General features: G+C 39.1%; 1 protein-coding gene across 2 annotated transcripts; it reads left to right on the forward strand.

The window, feature by feature from the left end:
* The first annotated feature begins 452 nt into the window (after positions 1-452).
* LOC306852590 (endoplasmic reticulum membrane sensor NFE2L1-like) lies at positions 453-18,831 on the forward strand. Of its 2 annotated transcripts, XM_079389544.1 has the most exons (6): positions 487-673; positions 1,534-2,389; positions 2,996-3,217; positions 3,382-3,471; positions 3,565-3,723; positions 15,386-18,831. In XM_079389544.1, exons 2-6 carry the CDS (start codon positions 1,838-1,840, stop codon positions 16,757-16,759), a joined length of 2,397 nt encoding a protein of 798 aa, XP_079245670.1. In that variant the 5' UTR covers positions 487-673; positions 1,534-1,837; the 3' UTR covers positions 16,760-18,831. The 2 variants fall into 2 exon arrangements, with proteins under 2 accessions (XP_079245671.1, XP_079245670.1); XM_079389545.1 differs by lacking the exon at positions 2,996-3,217 and having other exon boundaries at positions 453-673.
* The last annotated feature ends 2,830 nt before the right edge of the window (positions 18,832-21,661 follow it).

Genomic DNA, 21,661 nt, shown 5'->3' on the forward strand with positions numbered 1-21,661 from the left:
GTCAGAAACTTTTTTGCAGGCTAGACTTTATGGACAATTTATTTTAAAAGATAAACCTACGCTAAGAAATATTAATTGGAGTAAAAGTGTGACAACTATCCCCATATGATAATAATGCATGATTCTTTTGGCATAAAGTATTATCCATCAATTAGTCTCGGTATCAGAGTATTTTTGGCCAGTGTTTTAGTGATTGTCAATTATTTTGTGACTTTCAGTACCACTTCTGAATATTGCAAATATCGCCAGTATTGTATTCCCACGGAGCTCATCGAGAAAGGGAAGAAAAATAAAGGCGGGACAACTAATAGAAGTCAAATAGATACCACACAGACAGATACCACTATTAAATTATGTTATATAAAAAAAAAAAAAAAGTCTTATTTATAGGTTTGTATACAACGGGGAATTTTGATGAATGATCTCATCCCGTATGTGCACTAGAATATTCTACGCATGCGCAGTGGCAGCATGTTTCAGCGCCTCAGTTCAGCCAAGTTGTCGGCAAGAGGAAATTCTGCAAGTCATGGTGGGCCATTCAAAACGAGAGGGGAGTGACAACCACATAGAGATCTAAGGGAATAAGTGCGTAGTTAGTTGGAAGTGACTGATGACAGTGGCTGTGTATGCATGTAGAGGCATTCGGTGTCATTTGTCAGTAAACTCTTCCTGAGTAAGTATGAAAACGGACTATTTTGATGCTATGCTAGCGGGCTAAGTTAGCTATAGCTTTCGAAATTGCGAATGTGGGAGTGTGTGTCAGTGCACAAGACAGCATTGCGTGAACCGAAGGAACCGTTTTGAACGGTTAGGTTTAACCAGTTGACAAGAACTGGGTATTTAATAAAAGTTGTTATTAGTAATTCAATGTCCCCGGTAGAACCCCGTCAGGGCCCGCCTCCTTATTGGCTGTAGCACGGAGAGGAAATGAGTGACAGGCATCTTAGCCAATCAGAGGCTGTTGCGCCACTTGTTGCTAACGGGCTGCTGGGCTGTGATAGCGGAAGTGTAAGAGGTCAATACTTCACAGTGCTTGGATAAGTAAATTGTTCTTAGATTAGGTTTTAGAAGGAGGAGATGAAAGTAGACAGAGAACGACATTAGGCCGAAGCTCAGTCACCGATCTGGAATTTATTGGTGGCGAACATGCGCGATTTCTTTGCGTACTTTAGGTTATTAGAGGGCTACAGGGATGGATTGATGTGGGTGTGATTGTGAGGTGGGTGTATGTGGTGGGAGGTCATTTAATATTTTATAATAACAGTTTCATAGTAAGACTGTAAATTGTCATAGTATTACTTGAATTAGGTTGTTAAAACACTTTGTTGTGATGTCTGGTGTGCTTTCATAAATCAGAATGTGTTAACATTAGAATGTTGAAATTTAATTTGTGTATTATACTACATTATGATGCAAGCACTTTTGATGTTATTTAACTGATTTGAAAAATCACTTGCACTTGAAATATTTGCAATTTAATTGCTAATAATATTGTAAAATTTTGATTAATTTCTGTCTTCTCTTTCTATGCAGGCTTGGTGAACTTTGAAAGTGCATGCTTACAAATATATAAGCTGGATATAATTTGGGTGAAAAAACTTTCTTCAAAGACAACAAAAGAGGATTTATCTTCATCTTTAGTCCTGTTTTATTACAAGCACATGACCGTGAAACGAAGCGAGCATCCTTTTATCTTGTGTCTGCTTTCGATTTTCTATCGTTTACAAGGCTGACCATAACCTTAATCGGGTTTGACATTTGTATGTGTGTATTATTTATTTTTTTTGCTTTTTAATTCCTTTTTGAGGTTTTTCTTTTTTTGTTCCTTTGCAAAGAAATGCTTTACTTGAAAAAGTACTTCACAGAGGGTCTTATTCAGTTCACTATCCTCCTGAGTCTAATTGGGGTACGGTTGGACTTGGACACTTATTTAAACAATCAGCTCCCTCCACTCCGTGAGATCATCCTGGGCCCCAGCTCGGCCTACACCCAGACGCAGTTCCACAATCTCCGTAACACCCTGGACGGCTATGGCATCCATCCTAAAAGTGTGGACCTGGACCATTTTTTTGCCACTCGCCGGCTTCTGAACCAGGTGCACTCCCTGGATCATCTGCGTGTGCCCAGCACCGAGCTAAGTGCCTGGCTGGTGCATCGTGACCCTGAGACTGTGGTTTCGGCAACCAGTCAGTCCGGCCCCAGCATTGCCCTGGACAATGGGGGCAGCCTGGAGGACGTGAACAACTCCGAAGCCTCGGCCATGAGAGGGGCTGGCGGTGCTTCTGAGACCACTTACAGCCTCAGTGGAGAGGACAGCCTGGGAGCCGTGGCCCCTGAGGACAGTCAGGAGCAAGGGGAGAGAGAGAGCAGCGACGACCTCTCCAAAGAGGTACAGTAGCTGTGTGTTTTTAGCTTAGCCTACAGTAATTAGATTGACATTGGTTCGTATTTGATTTCTTCAAAGAGAGAACAGTGTTATGCTATTATCTCTAGCTATTAGATTAAGCGCATTGCATAGTGGCTATTAAGAGCGTTGTATGTGAAAGAGTAGTATTCTTACTCTACATTATGAGCCTTACAATAGTGGCTGGACAGGGTGTGGTCTCCTCGATAGAGCTGTTTCTCTTAAAACTAGGTAGTTATGCTAATGTTAATGTTTTAGGCTAACAGTAATGTAAATATTACATTTTCTAGCAATGTGGACATGTGGAACAAATACTGCACTGAATCAAATGGAGATTATAGTAGTAGTAGTAGAGGTCATCTACTCTTATGGTTGTCAGGACCTTATACAATATGTAGCATTTAATTTTTTTGAGAGAGAGAGAGAGACACGTGGTTCCTTTGTGATTTATTTAGGAATACATGCTTGGAACAATTAGCCAAATAAGAGCTGACGAATCTGCATCATGTCCCTCATTATATATAATTATCTTATGATGTCCCGTAATCTTAGACCTGTTATGACACTCCACTTTAATGAATATATTTCTAGGACATTGACCTCATAGACATCCAATGGAGGCAGGATATTGACCTTGGTGCTGGCCGAGAAGTATTTAACTATAGCAGTCGGCAGAAGGAGAGTGATAAACCTAATGAAGAGAACGAGGAGGCAGGTGGAAGAGAGGAAAGCTGGAGAAATGGACTTAATCTCCAAGCAGTGCAGAGCCTAACTCATGTTGATGGAGAGACAGGAGAAAGCATACCTGCGGAGGTATATGCTGTAATATGCTAGGATTCCAGGAAGGTGTGAGGAGCACAGCAAGGTTTTGCTTAATAATGCTTTTAGATTATTCAAAAAGGCTGGTGAGCTGTAGATGTGAAGTGAATCTCAGTCAGCCTTTGAATCACATGGACTTTTCTTGTTGTATTTCCTAGCTTACCAGTCTCGGTGCTCAGACTTCATTATCGCTGCAGGAATGTCTGAGGCTTCTGGAGGCTACCTTTCCATTTGGAGAAGAGCCAGAGGTAGCAACAGTGAAATTCATGCTACATAAAAGATTAAAACTTGGCAGTTTTTTTGTTTGATTGTCATTTTACAGTGACTTTTTTTCTCTTTAGTTCCAGGCCACTGGACCCACCTCACAGCAGAGAGCTTCAACCGAGGAAACACCTTCAACATCACAAGGGATCCCTCTGCAAGCCCCACTGTCACAGTCTGATACACCACTAGACCTGGAGCAGCAGTGGCAGGACATAATGTCAATAATGGAACTGCAGGTTTGTGCATTTATTGCATTCAAAATTGATGAAAGGAATATATAGATATTATTTATGGCTTAGTGACAGTGGTTGTAATAGTGTCAAATTAAAAGTCATTTTAAAAACACATTATAATGTGCTTTTGGATTTATACCATTTCCAATTAAATTTTTTACTTGTGATAAATGTGGTGTATCCATCGAATAAAAAGCAATAACACATTTTTCTTAAACCATAAATTTAGGCTTACTACGATAGACAGTGTTGACTGTTTTACTGGCGTGAAGCCGGTTACGTCACTTGTCCACCACAGCACCGTCCCCCACCGTCGTTTTGACTTTTTATAGTAATAAAAATAATTTTGTTCAGTTAGAGAACAGACACTACAAGTAAAACTGAACGCGGCTGCTCAATGCAGCATGCTGAACGACAGTTGCATCACAGATCAGATTTAATTTATCACGTGAGGTGAGACAAACAAGACGATGGCGGAAGATTTAGTTTAGAAACGAAATGCATAACGTTTCGTTGTTATTCTGAGTGCACACAAATAAAAAAATAAAAGTTTTTACAGATTTGAAAAATGTGTTCCTCTTATCTATATGATCAAAAATGACAGAGTATTTTAAAGGAACACTCCACTTTTTTGGAAATAGACCCATTTTACAACTCCCCTAGAGTTAAACAGTTGAGTTTTACCATTTTTGAATCCATTCAGCTGATCTCTGGGTCTGGCGGTAGCACTTTTAGCTTAGCTTAGCATAGATCATTGAATCTGGTTAGACCATTAGCATCTCGCTCAAAAATGACCAAAGAGTTTAGATAATTTTCTTATTTAAAGCTTGATGCTTCTGTAGTTACATCATGTATTAAGGCCGACGAAAAATGAAAAGTTGCGATTTTCTAGGCCGATATGGCTAGGAACTACACTCTCGTTCCGGTGTAGTAATCAAGGAACTTTGCTGCCGTACCATGGGTGCAGCAGGCGCAGTGATATTATGCAGCGCCTGAAAGTAGTCCCCAGCATATCGGCCTAGAAAATCGCAACTTTTCATTTTTACGTCGGTCTTAGTACACTATGTAACTACAGAAGAGTCGAGCTTTAAATAAGAAAATGATCTAAATTCTTTGGTAATTTTTGAGCGAGATGCTAATGGTCTAATCAAATTCAATGATCTATGTTAAGCTAAGATAAAAGTGCTACCGCCAGACCCGGAGATCCGCTGAATGGATTCAAAAATGAATTAAAATGAGCCTATTTCCAAAAAAGTGGAGTGTTCCTTTAAGAGAAAAAGACCGCACCGGCGCCTCCATCTGTCATGCAGTGAGCGCTCTGCTGTTCAGTTTCCGCACTCCGCACAGACACTTGAATAGTGCACATATTTGTAGGTGAACATTAGATTGAGCGACCATGTAAAGTTACTACTACATCCATCTTTCAGATGAAAATCCATATGTGAAAGTAAAATGTGCACAGCGCTAATTTAAAAGCAAAGGAAAAGAGGGAAAACCCAAAAAAAGCCCCCCTCCACGGTGATACCGGTATTACCGGTGTTGTCACTCATCGATTAACCGGTGGGAAAATTTCCTCACCATCACACCCTTACCATGAATACATGTGAGTGTATGCATATATCTATCCATCTATATATATATTACATATATCAGGGCTGTCAGTCGATTAAAATATTTTATCTAATTACATGATGTGTCGATTATTTAATCGAATTAATCGCAAATTACATTTAAGTTTATTTAATGCTATTTTTGTGTTAAATGAGAAAGTATTAAGTAGACATTATAAATAGTAGCTTTAGAATGGGATATTTTATTTGATTCAACATAAACTATGAAACATAAAAGAAGATAATTTGAGTAACATCTGGGTTTTTTTTTTGTTGTTGTTTTTTTCCGTTCATGCAGTGGATGTCATTGGTAACCAAAACAGCTTTGTTACCTACAGTCTTCAAAATACCTTCTTTTATGTTCCACAAAAGAAAGTAAGTCATTCAGGTTTGAGTAAATGATGGGATAATAAAAGGGGTGGTTGTTTGTGATTTCACTTTTTTAAAAAGCTAATTAGTGTGTAATGTTGCTGTTTGAGCATAAACAATATCGGCAAAGTTGCGAATCTGAAAGTTCAGTGCAAACAGAGATATCATCTTTTAAAATTCTGGCAGTTTAATACCTACAAAAACGGTTCGTAGGGCTACAACGAGTTACCTTCTGGATTTGTAATAGGGCTGGGCGATATATATCAAATGCGATTATCATGCGCGTCTTGTCAGTAAAGCCGGTTCCGTGATTAGCGGTAAATCTCCATCACCTGCATTTAATACACAGAACCGTAATTCACTGACAAGCTACGCAATAGCACGTTCATTATCGCAGATGAATCGCCTTTGATAATGAACGCGATATTGCATAGTTTTTCAGTGAACTACGGCTCTGTGTAAATGCAGCTCCATTTGAAGGCAGGTGATGGAGATTTAACACTAATTACAGAACCGGCTTTACTGATGAGATGTGCATGACAATCGCATGCGATATATCGCCCAGCCCTATTTTGTGACGTAACAAACCCAGATAAACCCCGCCCCTGGGAACACACAGCAAAGGGGGTGAGGCCATGCTGCACTGCTAGAGAAAAGTAAGAGAAAACTATGGGTGCACGTAATAATTTATTCATATACAGTGCCCCCCATAAGTATTGGAACAGTAAAGACAAAATTGCTCTGTTGCCTGTGGAATCAAGGCATTTGCAAATATGATTAAAAGATGAATGAGACACAACTCTGAATTCAATAATGAAATGCCTTAACTGAATATTGAGTGTTTAATCTTATTTTTATACATTACTGACACTCTATCGTCCAATTTGATACTGTTAAGTGCTTTGACACAATCTGTATTGTTAAAAGCGCTATATAAATAAAGGTGACTTGACAAAACTACAGAATGTCACATTTTATTATTAGCCGTTTCAACACATACATGTTTTACCAAATAAAAAGAACAGCACTTTTAGAGTTCATCCCACTCATTGATGTGAGCATAAGTATTGGGACAGTTGAACAAAGCAGATATAAAAGATTAAAAGCTATCATTTAGTTGCAGATCCCTTGCACACAATCACAGCAGTGAGTCTGTGACCCATAGACATCACCAGACTCTTGGTCTCATCCTTTGAAATGCTTTTCCCAACATTTAATGCAGCCTTTACTCTCCTCTTCAGCTGGTGAAATTCATGTTCAGTCAGATTTAAATCTGGAGATTGACTTGGGCAATCTAAGACTTTCCATTTCTTTGCCCTTATAAATTCTTTGACTGAACTGGCAGGGTGTTTTTGGTCATTGTCCTGATGCAATATGAAGCACTTCCAAATTAATCTGGTGGCATTTTCTTGAATATTGGTAGGCAAGATTGGTAGGCAGCCATGCATGCCCATTCCATGACGCCACCTCCACCATGCTTTACAGATGAGGCTGTATGCTTGGGATCATTTGCAGTTCCCTTTTTATCTCCAGATTTTTGCTTTCCCATCACTTAGATAAAGGTTCATCTTTGTCTCATCGGTCCATAAACACAGTTCCAAAACTCTTCTGGCTCACCTTTGTGCTTTTTTGCAAACTCTAATCTTGCCTTTCTATTTTTGGTGCTGGTCAGAGGTTTGCATCTTGCTGTGTAGCATCTGTAATTCTGTGTCAAAGTCTCCAGTACGGTGTACATTTTAGGACATCCTCAGACCTCAGTCATAAAATTATTAGGACATCCTCAGACCTCAGTCATAAAATTAAACGGTGTCGTGCCTCAGACTGAAAGTCTTCAGGTGTACATTTTAGGACATCCTCAGACCTCAGTCATAAAATTAAACGGTGTCGTGCCTCAGACTGAAAGGCTTCAGGTCTCAGGAAAAACAACATCAGGTCTCATACAATTAGGCATCAGGCAAAACGGACTCAGATTAAAAGGCATCAGATTAAAAGGCATCAGGCGAAACGGACTCAGATTAAAAGGCATCAGGCGAAACGGACTCAGATTAAAAGGCATCAGATTAAAAGGCATCAGGCGAAACGGACTCAGGTAGAGTGTGACGTGTCGCGCTGCCCCGCCCCATGTGACGTCACACGCACGCGGTTCAAAACAAGTGGTGTGGAATGGTTGAGGATGGCGGAAGGAGGTAAGCCGCTCCTGATATATTCTAACAGTTTCAGTTAAATGTTAAACTAATGGGGCGGCGCGGGGCGGGGCAGCGCGACACGTCATACTCTACCTGAGTCCGTTTCGCCTGATGCCTTTTAATCTGAGTCCGTTTTGCCTGATGCCTTTTAATCTGATGCCTTTTAATCTGAGTCCGTTTTGCCTGATGCCTTTTAATCTGATGCCTTTTAATCTGAGTCCGTTTTGCCTGATGCCTAATTGTATGAGACCTGATGTTGTTTTTCCTGAGACCTGAAGCCTTTCAGTCTGAGGCACGACACCATTTAATTTTATGACAGGTCTGAGGATGTCCTAAAATGTACACCGTACTCCTGAGGACAGTAGATTGTCAGAGCATCACCCCAGCTTTCTGGAAGTTGTTGGTGATTTTACAGACACGTCTTTTAGGGTTAATTTTCATAGTTTTTATGATTTGTCTGTCATCAGCTACTGTTGTTTTCTCAGTCGATCAGGTAGTTGTTGGTTGCTGGTGTCGCTGGTGGTTTCCAGACTGTTGATTTCTCCATGCCCTTTGTTTTTGCTATAGCTATAATTGACTTCCTCTTTTCTTTTAGCATCCAAATTGCTTACTTTTCTCTCAAAGTCAGCTCCCTCATCTTCATCCTGGTTTGTGTGTCATCATCGAATGCAGGATTCAGAATACAGAAGTAATGGATATAACTGATACGACACATTCCCTGCTTTTAATTTCTGAAGAATTAATGCAACAGGACACAGCTGATCACTTAGAAAGACCTGTGAGGTAACTGTTCTAATACTTATGCTCACATCAGATAGAGGGATGAAACTCTAAAAGTGGAACTTCTTAGCTGGTAAAACATTTATGTGTTGAATCACCCAATAATAAACTGTGACATTCTGTAGTTCTGTGTCATATTCATCTTTTAATCATATTTGTAAATGTCTTGACTCCACAGCCAACAGAGCAATTTTGTCTCTACTGTTCCAATACTTTTGGAGGGCACTGTATGAATCGCGATTCTGTCTTCTAATGATTCTAATCGATTCACAAGTTTCAAAATCAATGTTCTAAAGCAGCGGTTCTTAATACTGTTCCTCATGTCCAATGCTCTGCACACGCTCTGCTCTGAATCTCTCTCTCTCTCTCTCTCTCTCTGATTTAGATCATCAGCTCAGTGAATACACTTATTTTCACATAGCTATGAGAAGCGTTATACATGGATGCGTGTGCAGTTGCTGTACTGTATTAAAGCTTTAATCAGAATAAAACCGTATACTAAAAGCTAACAGTTACAAATAGCAGAATATCTAAAAGTATAAGACAACAACAAACAAAAAACTACTGTTAAAAACCGTGCTTGGACAGGTTCTGCATGATCCTCTTCATTAATATTTTCTGGGTCTCAATCAGGCTCAAATTGATAAGCAATATAGATGATGCCATTGTTTACAATACAACCGGAGCACATTCCGCTAAGCTGAGGGGCAGGACGTTTAGACACGCACTAGAGGCAGTTTAGCCAATCACAACACACTGGACCAGCTAACCAATCAGAGCCCGTATTTCTGAAGGAGGGGCTTCATAAAAGCAGGAAATGATCAGCGCGTTTATCAGAGAAGGGACAGAGCGGTGTGGAATAAAGGTAAATTATGTGAAAAATAATGTGTTTTTTTTTTTTAAACGAAGCATTAACATGTTAGACTGCACCCCATAAACAATCAAGCCTAGAAAAAAAAAATTCAACCACCCCTTTAAAGTTTTTTGGGTGAACTATTAGATTAAAAGATTTTTTCCCCCCTATTTTTTTCCTTTTTTTAATGAAATAATTCTCTAAATAAGAAACTAAAACTGCCAGCAGTTTTGATTCATTCAAACAGCTGATTCATTCACGAATTCAGTAAATGGCTCACTTCATGAATTGGCCTTTGAATCATTGATTCATCTGATTTGTTTAAAACACTACACCGCTATGTTGAGACGTACAACAGTTCTGCTGTGGCTTTATAGGTAATATTTTTTTCTTGGCAAAACGGAGCAAAAACAGGCAATATTGTGTTTAAAATACAACACAATATTAAAGAGTTACTCCACCCCAAAATGAAAATTGTCATTTATCACTTACCCCCATGTCATTCCAAACCCGTAAAAGCTTTGTCTTCGGAACACAATTTAAGATATTTTAGATGAAAACTGGGAGGCTTGTGACTGTCCCATTGACTGCCAAGTAATTACTACTGTCAAGGCCCAGAAACGTATGAAAAGCATCGTCAGGATAGTCCATCTGTCATCAGTGGTTCAATCTGAATTTTATGAAGCAACGAGAATACTTTTTGTACACAAAGAAAATAAAAATAACACCTTTTTTTTTTTTTTTTCAACAATTCGTCTCTGTCTCTCTCTGCGTCACTGTAGAGCCATTTTGGAGATTATCCACTGAACGCAAACTGCGTACACTGTTTTGTGTCAGCCGCACCTCGCGGATACGTCTTCTATGTATGTTTACGCTTTGATTTGAATGAAAATAGCGCATCCTTGTGTTGCGGCTGATACAGAAGAGCATACGAAATTTGGGTTCAGTGGATAATCTCCATAATGGCGCTATGGTCTTATTATTTACTGAACCGTTGTGTAAAATCACATTTTGCTCTCGTGCTATTCGGACATAAACGGCACTCATGTGATATTGCTCTCGCTGCTGATGTGCTATCGCTTATCATGTGATATAAATATGAGACAAAAACTCATACAGGACCATTTTTGCCCCAACATCTTGAATTTTATGCCATAATTGCATTTATGAAATCGTTGCGCTGCATCATATTTGTCAACAGTCAAGTTTATGTAAATGTAAGATGACATACTAGTCTGGGGGGTGGGGCCAGTGCATTAACTGTTAAAATATTTTAATCATGTTATTTTTTTCATAACTAATTGAGTTAAACTGACAGCCCTAATTATATATATATATATATAATGTATGTATGTATGTATTAGGAGTGTAACGGTACACAAACATGATGGTTCGGTACGTACCTCGGTTTCGAAGTCACGGTCCGGTATGGTTTCGTCACAGCAGGAGGATAAACATATATTTATATTTTTTTATTTTATTTTTTTTTCTAATTAAACAATGGTTTACTAAACAAATTGCTTAAATTCAGTTACAATTTTCTATCTACCTCAGCTTCAGCTCTTAATTATAGGGAGCCCTTTTACATTACTACAAGGCTACAATTAACAAAAGAACACAAACTTAAATTTAGTTACTATTTATTTTTAACTATAATAATCAACACTCAAATTAAAAATGTGTATGGAAACGTTGCACATAATGCAGTTTTTAAATTAACCTCTAAATTAAGACATCACTAACAGGTAAAATATAATGGAGTATATAGTCTAATATTTTTCAAAATGCTATTCTCTAGACTTCTCTTGGAAATAATGAGCTGTAGACACTGATGACTTTCCTAAGGTAAATGAAATGCTACATGACATTTTGTTAACAAGCTGTTTTAGAGACGTCTTTCCACAATAAAACACTGATTGAGCGATTACATGAGATGTTCATTCATGTTTATTTTTCGTTAAAACTAGTAGTAAAGATGAACGTGCTCCACACTGCCATTAGAACTGAGGCTTCTATACAGCAATTTGTCACACCACATCAAAGAGTGTCATAACAGCATTGTATTGTCTGAATTTACTAAAAAATTTAATGATTTGTTTGGTACACATGCGTACCGAATTGAAAGACCCATCCCAAAAATTAAGAGTATATATATATATATATATATATATATATATATATATATATATGAATAACATGACATTGTAAAACCTAAACTAACCTTGCATTGCTCTATAAATGTCTATAAAGAGACTAACTGGCCTTGACACCACATCGTGAGGTTCTGAACAAGAGTATGTTGGTCTTACTGTATGACTTTGACTTGGCAGTAGTGTTGTCACGATACTGGAATTTCTAACTTCGATACGATACCTTGAAAAATATCGATACTCGATACCATTTTCGATACCACGGTGAAACAAAATGCCACAATATTAAGGGGGTAATTTTTTTTAATTTAAAGATAAATGTAACAAGTCGAGAACATGCGGTATATTTTACATGAACAAAAAAAATGTCTTGAGGTACTGCATTTGTTGATTTATTTATTAATCTTAGTTAAATGTTCATTGAAACTAACGTTTACTAATACATGTACTAATTAAAATCCAAAGTTCTATTTGTTGATATTCTCATTTGCTTCATAACCAAAATATCTCCAGATATAGGGCCCTATGAAATCCGTTTTATTTTTCCCCAAATTCCGTTTTATTTTTTTCTACATTCAATTTTTTCCATTTTAATTTTTCTGGATTCCGTTTTTTTCCGTTTGAATTTTTCTGGACTCTTTTTTTTTTTTTTAATGGTCAAATTAAATGCTATTAATCTAAAAACATGTCTAATTCATTAAAATCATGAAAATTATACAATTTAACATTAAATTTATTAAAAGTGTAACAAAAATGACACGTTTAGGGCCGTATGAAATGTTTTATTTTTTTCTCACCTTATGTTTTAGCATGTCTATTATTTGAATGCATACAAACAATTTTTATTTATTCTTACAGTAGCCTTATGAAATGTGTTTTCCCCCTCAGAAATTCTGTGTTGTGTATTTAAATTTTACTGGATATCAGATGAAGGCATAAAACAATTTTAATTAATTTATATTTGAATTAATGAAAATTAAACATTTACATTTTTGGCAAATGAAGGGGATTTACTATTAAAATTAAAATATTTTGTGATTATTTCTTTAAAAAAAATGAACAGTGTAGTAGTATTATGTACATTCTACTAAATAATAGTAATATAGCCTATTTCTGGCACACGGTCTTTAATAGGCTGTTAAACCGAACTTTTATTTTGACGGGTTGCCGTGAATACTTCTAAAGTTCTGTGTGTGTATGATATGATGCTAGTTTTACTCAAATTAAATGTTAAAATGCTCGTAAAGTGCCTTTCAGATCAGTTCTGGAGATATTGTTGATGTATTTATGTCCTCATTGAGACGGCAGACGCTGAAATCACCGCGAGCGCCACATTAGTAAACACAAACGCACGTGCAGCACATTCACACAGAGACGCGCAGAACATGCAGGATTCATATTTAAATCCACTTTTGCAGCTTAATATTTACAGATACTAGTCCATATCGCGATTTGATTTAAGTGTAATGACCTACTTTTGATTAATTCATCCAAACTTTGACAAATTCTGTGACATTCCGCGTTAAACTGTAAATTCCGTTTTTATGACTGGATTCCGTGCGCGTTCTCTGCATCGCGGCAGCAGCGGCTCGCCCATAGAGGGAGCTGGGGCGCCGACCTCCCTGCCAGTTTTTTATTTTTATTTATTTTTTTATTTAATAATAAGAAGTTTTTAATAATCTCTCATTTTGAAAAATGATCCGTGTTAATGACATGCTATTAATGGTTTTACTTTAGAATGTGTTTAGAACACATTTATTTACATTTATTCATTTAGCTGACGCTTTTATCCAAAGCGACTTACAATTGCTATATATGTCAGAGGTCGCACGCCTCTGGAGCAACTAGGGGTTAAGTGTCTTGCTCAGGGACACATTGGTGTCTCACAGTGGATTCGAACCCGGGTCTCTCACACCAAAGGCGTGTGTCTTATCCACTGCGCCATCACCACCCCCCGGTGAACTCTCCAGAATGATATTTGCATTCACTTCATGTTGGTGTAGTAGTAGCCAATAGGCTGTCTTCCCTGGGCGCCAGTTCGCTCAGCCCTACAGTGCTGGAATTTAAGCCAATGGTTCCCCTGTTGCTACGCAAAAAAGTTTATATTTTGCCAATCATCGTCGTCGAATTTTATGGTTTGGGGGCGCTGAAAATATCGCCCCTAGTACCAAGATTAGAGCAGTGCACCTGCTGCGCGGGACATTTACCTCAGAGGAGTGCGAGTGCAGTATGGCAGCGCCGGCGACGTCGAGTAGCATTAATGTAAATAAAAAAGAATTCTTAATTCAGATATTTTTGTTTAAAAACATTTTTTGTAAATTTTACTGATTTTAAATGGTTAACTTTTAAGGAATTAATTAGATTAATTATTACTCAATTCTAATTTGTTAAATGTATTTAATAATATTGCTTGTAATCTGTTGCCACAATTTTGAGTGAATATAGCGTATTCATTTTTATGCTGTCATTCTCTTACTCACTCAGTCTCTCTCTCTCACTCACAGTCACACACCACGTTTCACACACATTTGCCATTAAAATAGTGATCTCAATAGGAATCTAACTGTATGTTTGCTTTGCTTTTTTTGTTTCGAAGTTCTGAGCTGGATTACTGTGTTTCATACTAGCTAAAATGTTAAAATAATTTTTCTTCTCATACTTGGTGTTCTTCAAGAATGTTGTCCCACGCTTTCTTTGAGAGCCTTCTCTCTTTCTCTAGTATCAACACAGACTGTTATCCATTATCCAATTTGTCTACAGTGAACTTTAAAGATATGTAGTCTACAGTTGGGGATTGATTAAAGAACTAGATTGTTGTATTTCCTATAATTTATCGTTATGCGTTTGCACTTTTTCTATCTGGACACGGAGCATAATAAACATGCAACTTGTTCATTATCATTACCTGTGAAACTGTTGATTTCTACATGGCAGTTCAAATAATATTGTCTTTTTAGACCATTGGTATTGACTGGTTTGAGTTATTTTATTGGTATAAGCAAGGGACATGGGTGGCCTAAAATGCACCAGAATGCAGGAAATCACATCTATGAAATTAAAATTTTTCTGGGGGAGGAGCCCCCAGACCCCCCGCACAAACAGCCCAACCTAAAACATTTTTCACCAGCCGCCACTGCATCGCGGAGATCATAGATCCCTACAGATAGCGCTCCTGCTGTGTTCTTTAACAACCAGAGCAATCATCTTTCTATTCACTTCACTTTTGCTATTTAACCAGAGCGAAGGAGACGAGTGCGGTCACGTGTGGTGCTTGTCCACGCGCCTTTGGAGAGAAGTGAAAGTGACAGCTCGGCTAGTATCGGTATATCGATACTTCGGGAAATTAATATTGGTACCGTTCAGATATTTCAGTATCGATATTTATCGAAATATCGATATTTTTGACAACACTACTTGGCAGACAAGTTTTTTCAGATATTAATAACCACTTAAAATATTTTTTCCCAAAAAAAAATTCAGGAATTTCTTCCTTTCAGTCAGACTTTTAATCTTTTTTTATTATAATGATCTCTGAATACTTTTATCACCCTGACACCCTGAAAAAACAATTAAACTGTAGGTATTCTATGTAAACTAGGTATTCTAGTCATTGTTTGTGTGAAATAAAATGAAATATTATTTAATGAATAGATAGGACTATAGTAATGAGCATCACTCCATTAAACCCTGTCTAATATTCATTACGTCTTTTTTTAGGACATGGAGGTGAACAATACAGCAGTAAATGTCGCCATGAATAATGACCCCAATAACAACAATGCCAGCACTACCGAATCAGCCACAATAGGAAGTTTTGAACTCCCACGGTCCACTCTCATTAACCAGGATGTTAGTCTCCACCAGGCTTCACTTCCCAGTTGCAGCCAGGACTTTCCCACACTCTTCAACCCCGAGCTGGATTCCACCGGGGTACAGCGGCCTACCTTAGTCAGGCTCTCTTCTAGCAACTCCTCCAACATCAATTCAACATTTGGAGCTACTAACTTGACCGGACTCTTTCTCCCACCACCTCTAAACAGTACTACAAACCTAACCACTACTCCGGTGCTGCCAGATCCATTTTCCAGTCTGTTGGAAGAGTCTATGCTGGATGAAATTAGCCTGCTAGACCTTGCAATGGAAGAGGGTTTCAGCCAAGACCAGGCTTCTCAGCTCGAGGATGAGCTCGATTCCGACTCAGGTCTTTCACTGGACTCTAGCCATAGCCCAGCCTCACCTAGCAACTCGGAGACATCCTGCTCGTCAGCCGCATCATCTTCATCCACCTCTGCTACATTCTCGGAGGAAGGAGCTGTGAGCTACAGTACAGATTCAGAGGCGGCCACAGCAGAAGCGGAGGAAGGAGCCGTCGGGGGCTACCAACCAGAGTATAGCAAGCTGTGCCGCATGAGCTACCAAGATCCATCTCAGTTCCATGGCATACCGCAGTTGGAAAGCGTCAATCACAACCACACCTACAATCTACCACTGGCATCGTCCTACTCTGAGCGTTCTCAGCTGTCCGCATCTTGCAGCAAGAAAGGCAGAGACAAGCAAATGCAGCAGACCAAGCTACAGCCACCACAAGAATGTGTTGACAGGCAGTCTAGCCGCGATGAACGTAGGGCGAGGGCCATGGACATCCCATTCTCCAATGAGAAGATCATTAACCTCCCCGTTGAGGAGTTCAACGAGCTTCTGGCCAAGCACCATCTCAACGAGGACCAGCTCTCACTCATTCGCGACATCCGCCGCCGCGGAAAGAACAAAATGGCGGCGCAAAACTGCCGTAAACGCAAGCTAGACACCATCCTGAAACTCGAGCAGGGCGTGCAAGACCTGCAACGCGAAAAAGCTCAGCTGCTGAAGGAGAAGATGGAGTACTGTAAGTGCATCAGACAGACAAAGCAGAAGGTTCAAAGCCTTTCCCAGGAATTGTTCGCACAGCTGCGGGACGAGGAAGGCAGACCCTACTCGGCCAGCGAATACTTTCTGCAGTACGGCCCCGATGGCGTTCTTCTCATGCCTCGTAACATGACCACAGAACAAAGCAACAAGCCTGACAAGAAGCAGAAGGACAAAAAGAAGTGAGGAACTTGAACTGTTGCACTTTTATTTTTCGCAAAGGCACTACCATACAAAGTATTTCGAAAGGCAAAGGAAGCCTTTTTCTTTGAGATGATACTAGCAAGGAGAAGAAAATTGCACCATTGATTACTCTTCCTGCATTGGGTTTTCTTTGTTCCTTTTTGGTTCAGAAGTTTTCTCCTGAAAGCGGCATTAAAGCAGACGTGCTTTATGTAGTACTGATTTCTCATTACAGAAAGATGCAAGCGAACGGGATACTTTCCGATGCCAACTGAAAGAACTGTCCAGAATGTGAGGTCATGGAGGACGCCAAAATGTTCTTAATTCAAAGAACTGTTCGGTAATGCTCCTAAAAATGTAGTCGATGACAATAATACACCATACCTAGATGATGTTGACCACGAGAATGCAAAAATTGTTACATTTTCAGCATTAGCCCATGCTGTGTGTTTGTGCGTACCCTGGGATTTCATTGGTGGGTGAGAAGCAGGACCCCTGAGAGCTGGTAGAAAAAGAGTCTACTGTACACTAGAAGTGAAGCCAAAAGAAACTACAGGCATGCCAATACTAACCAAAGGTTGTGTTGTGCTGTTGTTCCCATAACGAGTCACTCTGTGGATCCAAATTCACGTTTTCACTTAAAAAACAAAAAACAAAACGAGTTTATTAGTCTCACTGGACAGCAAACCCACCTGAAATTTCTCTGGAGGGTCAATGCCATTTGCCAAGGAACTTGGACGGTGAAACGAATAGCGCTAATGAGTGAGTTTGAAGTTAGCTTTGGCTTGATGAAAAGCATTGGAGGTGCAGATGGAGGATGGATACACACTGCATTATTACTAATAAATCGGCTTCTGTACCCTTTTCAGCACTGTAAATCAACACTGTAGTTTGCCTATAAGCTTTTTTCCTCTTCTGCTGGGGAAAGGGTCTCTCAGGCCTTTCTGTCAGCTTTTAATGTAACTCTCTCCCATGTGCATAAACTTTTTAATAAGCCATCATGGACACCTGAGTGGCATCAGTGCAGTTTGCTCCCAAATCATGTGATTGAGTCTGGTGTGCCTTGGTATACAGGATTAATTGAAACGAACCGAGTCGTTTGCTTTTAAAGTTCATAATGTTTAGCCTTTGTTGCAGGTCAAAATGCTCTGTTGCTACTGCAACTCATGCTAGTGGCTTTTGTGTAGTGCAGTGGAGGAACGTTAAGAGATGCTTTTGTTACAGTTGTACTGTCATTTGAAAAAGGAATACAATTCTCACCAAAATATACGAATAGTAGCAGGCATAGGTCATTATTACATTTAAACTACAACTTCTCATTAGCTGGGTCAGTGTCTTAGCCTTGATGTGACGTGAACCTGACTTTTTTCTTTTACCCAATACACTACGTTTAGTAAAAGTACCTTCATCGCTAATTGAGTGAAGCCATGAATGGTCTCCTGGCAAATTAAAGCAGTTAAGCTTGTGCCAATAACCAACTGGATCGTGCTTTACTGCAGCCTGAGGATACAGCTGAACTTATACACTGACATATCAATGAATGGGTAGAAAAAAACAGTAACACTGCTGTGAATGTCTAATTTACATGTTGTCCATCTTCATCCTCTTCTGTCGGTCTCTGTTGTTTCCATCTACACTGTTCATAAAGCACCACGAGACACGGTCAGTGTCTGTTTTGGTGTGACATGAATAAATATGCAAGACGTGGTAATTTTTTTGTCTCAGAAATGGAAAAGAGACCATCTTTATGTTACTGGTTACAAATACTTAGCGTAGTTGGGGTAGAGATAATGAAAAAAGGCAAGCAATTTGTTCACTTGGATGAAATTTGAATCCCTGTTACACTGTCATAAGTACTTGCCATTAAGCACTGTTGTTTTTCGTTCATCTTGTTCAGTTTGTAAATATTTTTGTGTTCTGTATGTCTATTGTCCTAATTGCTTGGTTCAGCCAGGCCTTTTTGCACCTTCTTTGGATTTCCCTGGTCAGAGTATTCCTATATGATTTATGTTGAGAGATTTGCTGGCAATCTGAAATTGTTCTTTTATTAATTATAATAAACATTTGTTTCATTTCCTTGGTTTTCCTTTTTTTTTAAGTGATTATTATAAACATGGCAAAATAAATTGAATTAAAAAATAAAAATGTCAGAGGATTTGGTTATACTGTAAAAACTCTCCTGATAGCTATATAAAAATGAATTATGTTGTCTTTATTGCTGGCGAAGCTTAATTTTTGCTTCAGTGTGCTGCTCACCTCTCAATGTTTGGTAAAATTGTACTCTTATGGGGTAAAACTTTATTAAGTTCAGTTTAATTTGTGATTTGTTTTCAGTTAACATTGCATAAAAAAAGTCTCTGGTGCTCTGGAAGTTGATTTATTTATTGAAACATCATTTATTTATTGATCGATTGCTTCAGTCTGTTGTGCTGCTGAGAGGTTTGCGATTGTAGCTCCGCTTTTTTTATTGAATCTTTACCTTACTTTCACTCTCTGTTGTTTAAAGTGACAATGCATAACTTAATTCCCAGCATATTTCTGGTATTATCAAACGAATTTGATCGTTCGCTTTTAAAACCGCGAGTGCAGCGCGTTAGCATTCGTTAGCCAGTTAGCTTCTGTTCGCCCCTATTATTTTTTCTAGCTCTGTTTTCACGAGTTCATCAAACAACATTGACAAGTTCATCAATCAGGGTGAGTAATGGCTTCTTCTCCTGCTATTGTTGTTTGCACTGCTTGCCACATGTACAGTTTATCTGTCGGCGTCGAGGGATTCACGTGATAAATGCAGGGAAATAGGCTGACAGAGAATAAATGTCTGTTTGGCATGGCATCTAGTTTTACTGTCACAATAAGTTAACGTCATTCTCCAGCCAAAGCACTTCTAATGCTGCTGAATGATTATGATTTGATCATACGATCAGAAAAATTGCACATCGTCACAACGAATCCCATTAATGTAAACACTGTTATTGCATAACAACACCCCGAAGTTTAAGTCTAGTTCTATGTTGCGATCCAGTGGATCATTGGCAAAACACATTCTTACACAGGCAGGCTGCCCACATACACTTGATTGGAAGAGAGCTGAAGTGGATGACGACGATGACATCACTAAATCATCAATGAGCTGACTTTAGCTGGAAAATGACTGTTGTTGTCCTCTATTTTCCTGTTGACACTGTAAAGCGGCTTTGACACAATCAGCATTGTATAAAGTGCTATATAAATAAAGGTGAAAAACAATTCAAATTATACCTCTATAGCACTTTTCACAGCTTTACAATAACACACACACACACACTACACACAAGCAGGACAAAGGAAGTCTTCCTCAATGGGAGGCTGGCCAACACAGTTCCAGTGAAGCCATAGGTTGCATGTGCTACATTGAATCTGGTGAAGAAAACATTATTGAGGGAAAGTGTCTACATATTTGGACTCCATCATATTGCAGTGGATCCAGCTACAATAAAGCAGGTGACTGTCAAGATATAGACCTTTCCACATGGTCAATAAAGCATAGGGTGCATACCTTCCCCAGTCCTTTTTGACGTCCTTGCCACATGGAGGCCATTTGATACAAGTCTACTACAAAGCCTCTTTTGGAGTCTGTGGTGTACTGTTTCACCAAACTGGTGAGGTAGGCATTTATTATCTAAAAACTAGGGATGTAACGGTATGAAAATTTCTCATCACGATTATAGTGACCAAAATTATCACGGTTATCAGTATTATCACGGTATTGTTAAAATGTGCTGGAGATGTTCAAAAAGTACCGATACATAAATCACTTCACCAAGTTTTATACTTAAAAATCAACAAACAGCAAATAAAATGACTTTTTGTTTGCATAATCACTAAAACAATAACATTACCAATGAGGTCTGGATTTTAAATGACAACTTGACTGACACCCGTTTAATAGCATGTTCAAATAAATAATGTAAATGTTCAAATAAAGCTTTGAAAAAGTTTCATATAAAGGTAAACCTCACATTTCAGCCTTTAAAGAAAGGAGTTAAGTCAAAATGATAATTGATTAATAAGGGGAAGGGGAGGGGGGAAGTGGTGTGTGGCCAAGTATGGTGACCCATACTCTGAATTTGTGCTCTGCATTTAACCCATCCAAGTGTACACACAGTAGTGAACATGCACCCAAAACAGTAGCACATTAGTAGTCATCTTTATGTATATTTCTAGCAACACAAACCCATTGGCTAATAAGGAAACACAATAATCAACTTTTTAAAGGTTAAAAAACATTTAAAGAAAAAGGAAAAAAAACTTACACCTTTCTGAGGCATCAGTTGGAGACTGTGTAGAACAAGAAGAAAACTTTAATGTTATTTAGTGCAGAATTTCAGGGAAACCTTTTACATAGCATATATTGGAGTTGCATAAGAGTGCTGCAGCGACGTGTCTGTTGGTGGGGTCTCTTGAGGCTCAGGGCATGTAGGTGGGGTCTCTTGAGGCTCAGGGCATGTTGGTGGGGTCTCTTGAGGCTCAGGGCATGTTGGTGGGGTCTCTTGAGGCTCAGGGTATGTTGGTGGGGTCTCTTGAGGCTCAGGGCATGTAGGTGGGGTCTCTTGAGGCTCAGGGCATGTTGGTGGGTTCTCTTGAGGCTCAGGGCATGTTGGTGGGGTCTCTTGAGGCTCAGGGCATGTTGGTGGGGTCTCTTGAGGCTCAGGGCATGTTGGTGGGGTCTCTTGAGGCTCAGGGCATGTAGGTGGGGTCTCTTGAGGCTCAGGGCATGTAGGTGGGGTCTCTTGAGGCTCAGGGCATGTAGGTGGGGTCTCTTGAGTTGTGTTGAGAGCTGCTTTTTGGTCCTAGTGCAAATAAGGTTGCCTTCAGGTGTGTGTCCCAGCTCTCAGCATTTGAACCCACCAACTTTGTTAGAACTCT

This window comes from Barbus barbus (genome assembly GCF_936440315.1).
Source record: "Barbus barbus genome assembly, chromosome: 32".
Taxonomy (NCBI): Eukaryota; Metazoa; Chordata; class Actinopteri; order Cypriniformes; family Cyprinidae; genus Barbus; species Barbus barbus.

What these genes read in the sequence shown, in the direction of transcription:
- LOC306852590 (XM_079389544.1), top strand. Translation starts at nt 1,838, where the DNA reads ATGCTTTACTTGAAAAAGTACTTCACAGAGGGTCTTATTCAGTTCACT. An exon ending in GCGACGACCTCTCCAAAGAG is followed by an intron (nt 2,390 to 2,995) that starts GTACAGTAGCTG and finishes ATATATTTCTAG; the next exon opens with GACATTGACCTCATAGACAT. An exon ending in TGTCAATAATGGAACTGCAG is followed by an intron (nt 3,724 to 15,385) that starts GTTTGTGCATTT and finishes GTCTTTTTTTAG; the next exon opens with GACATGGAGGTGAACAATAC.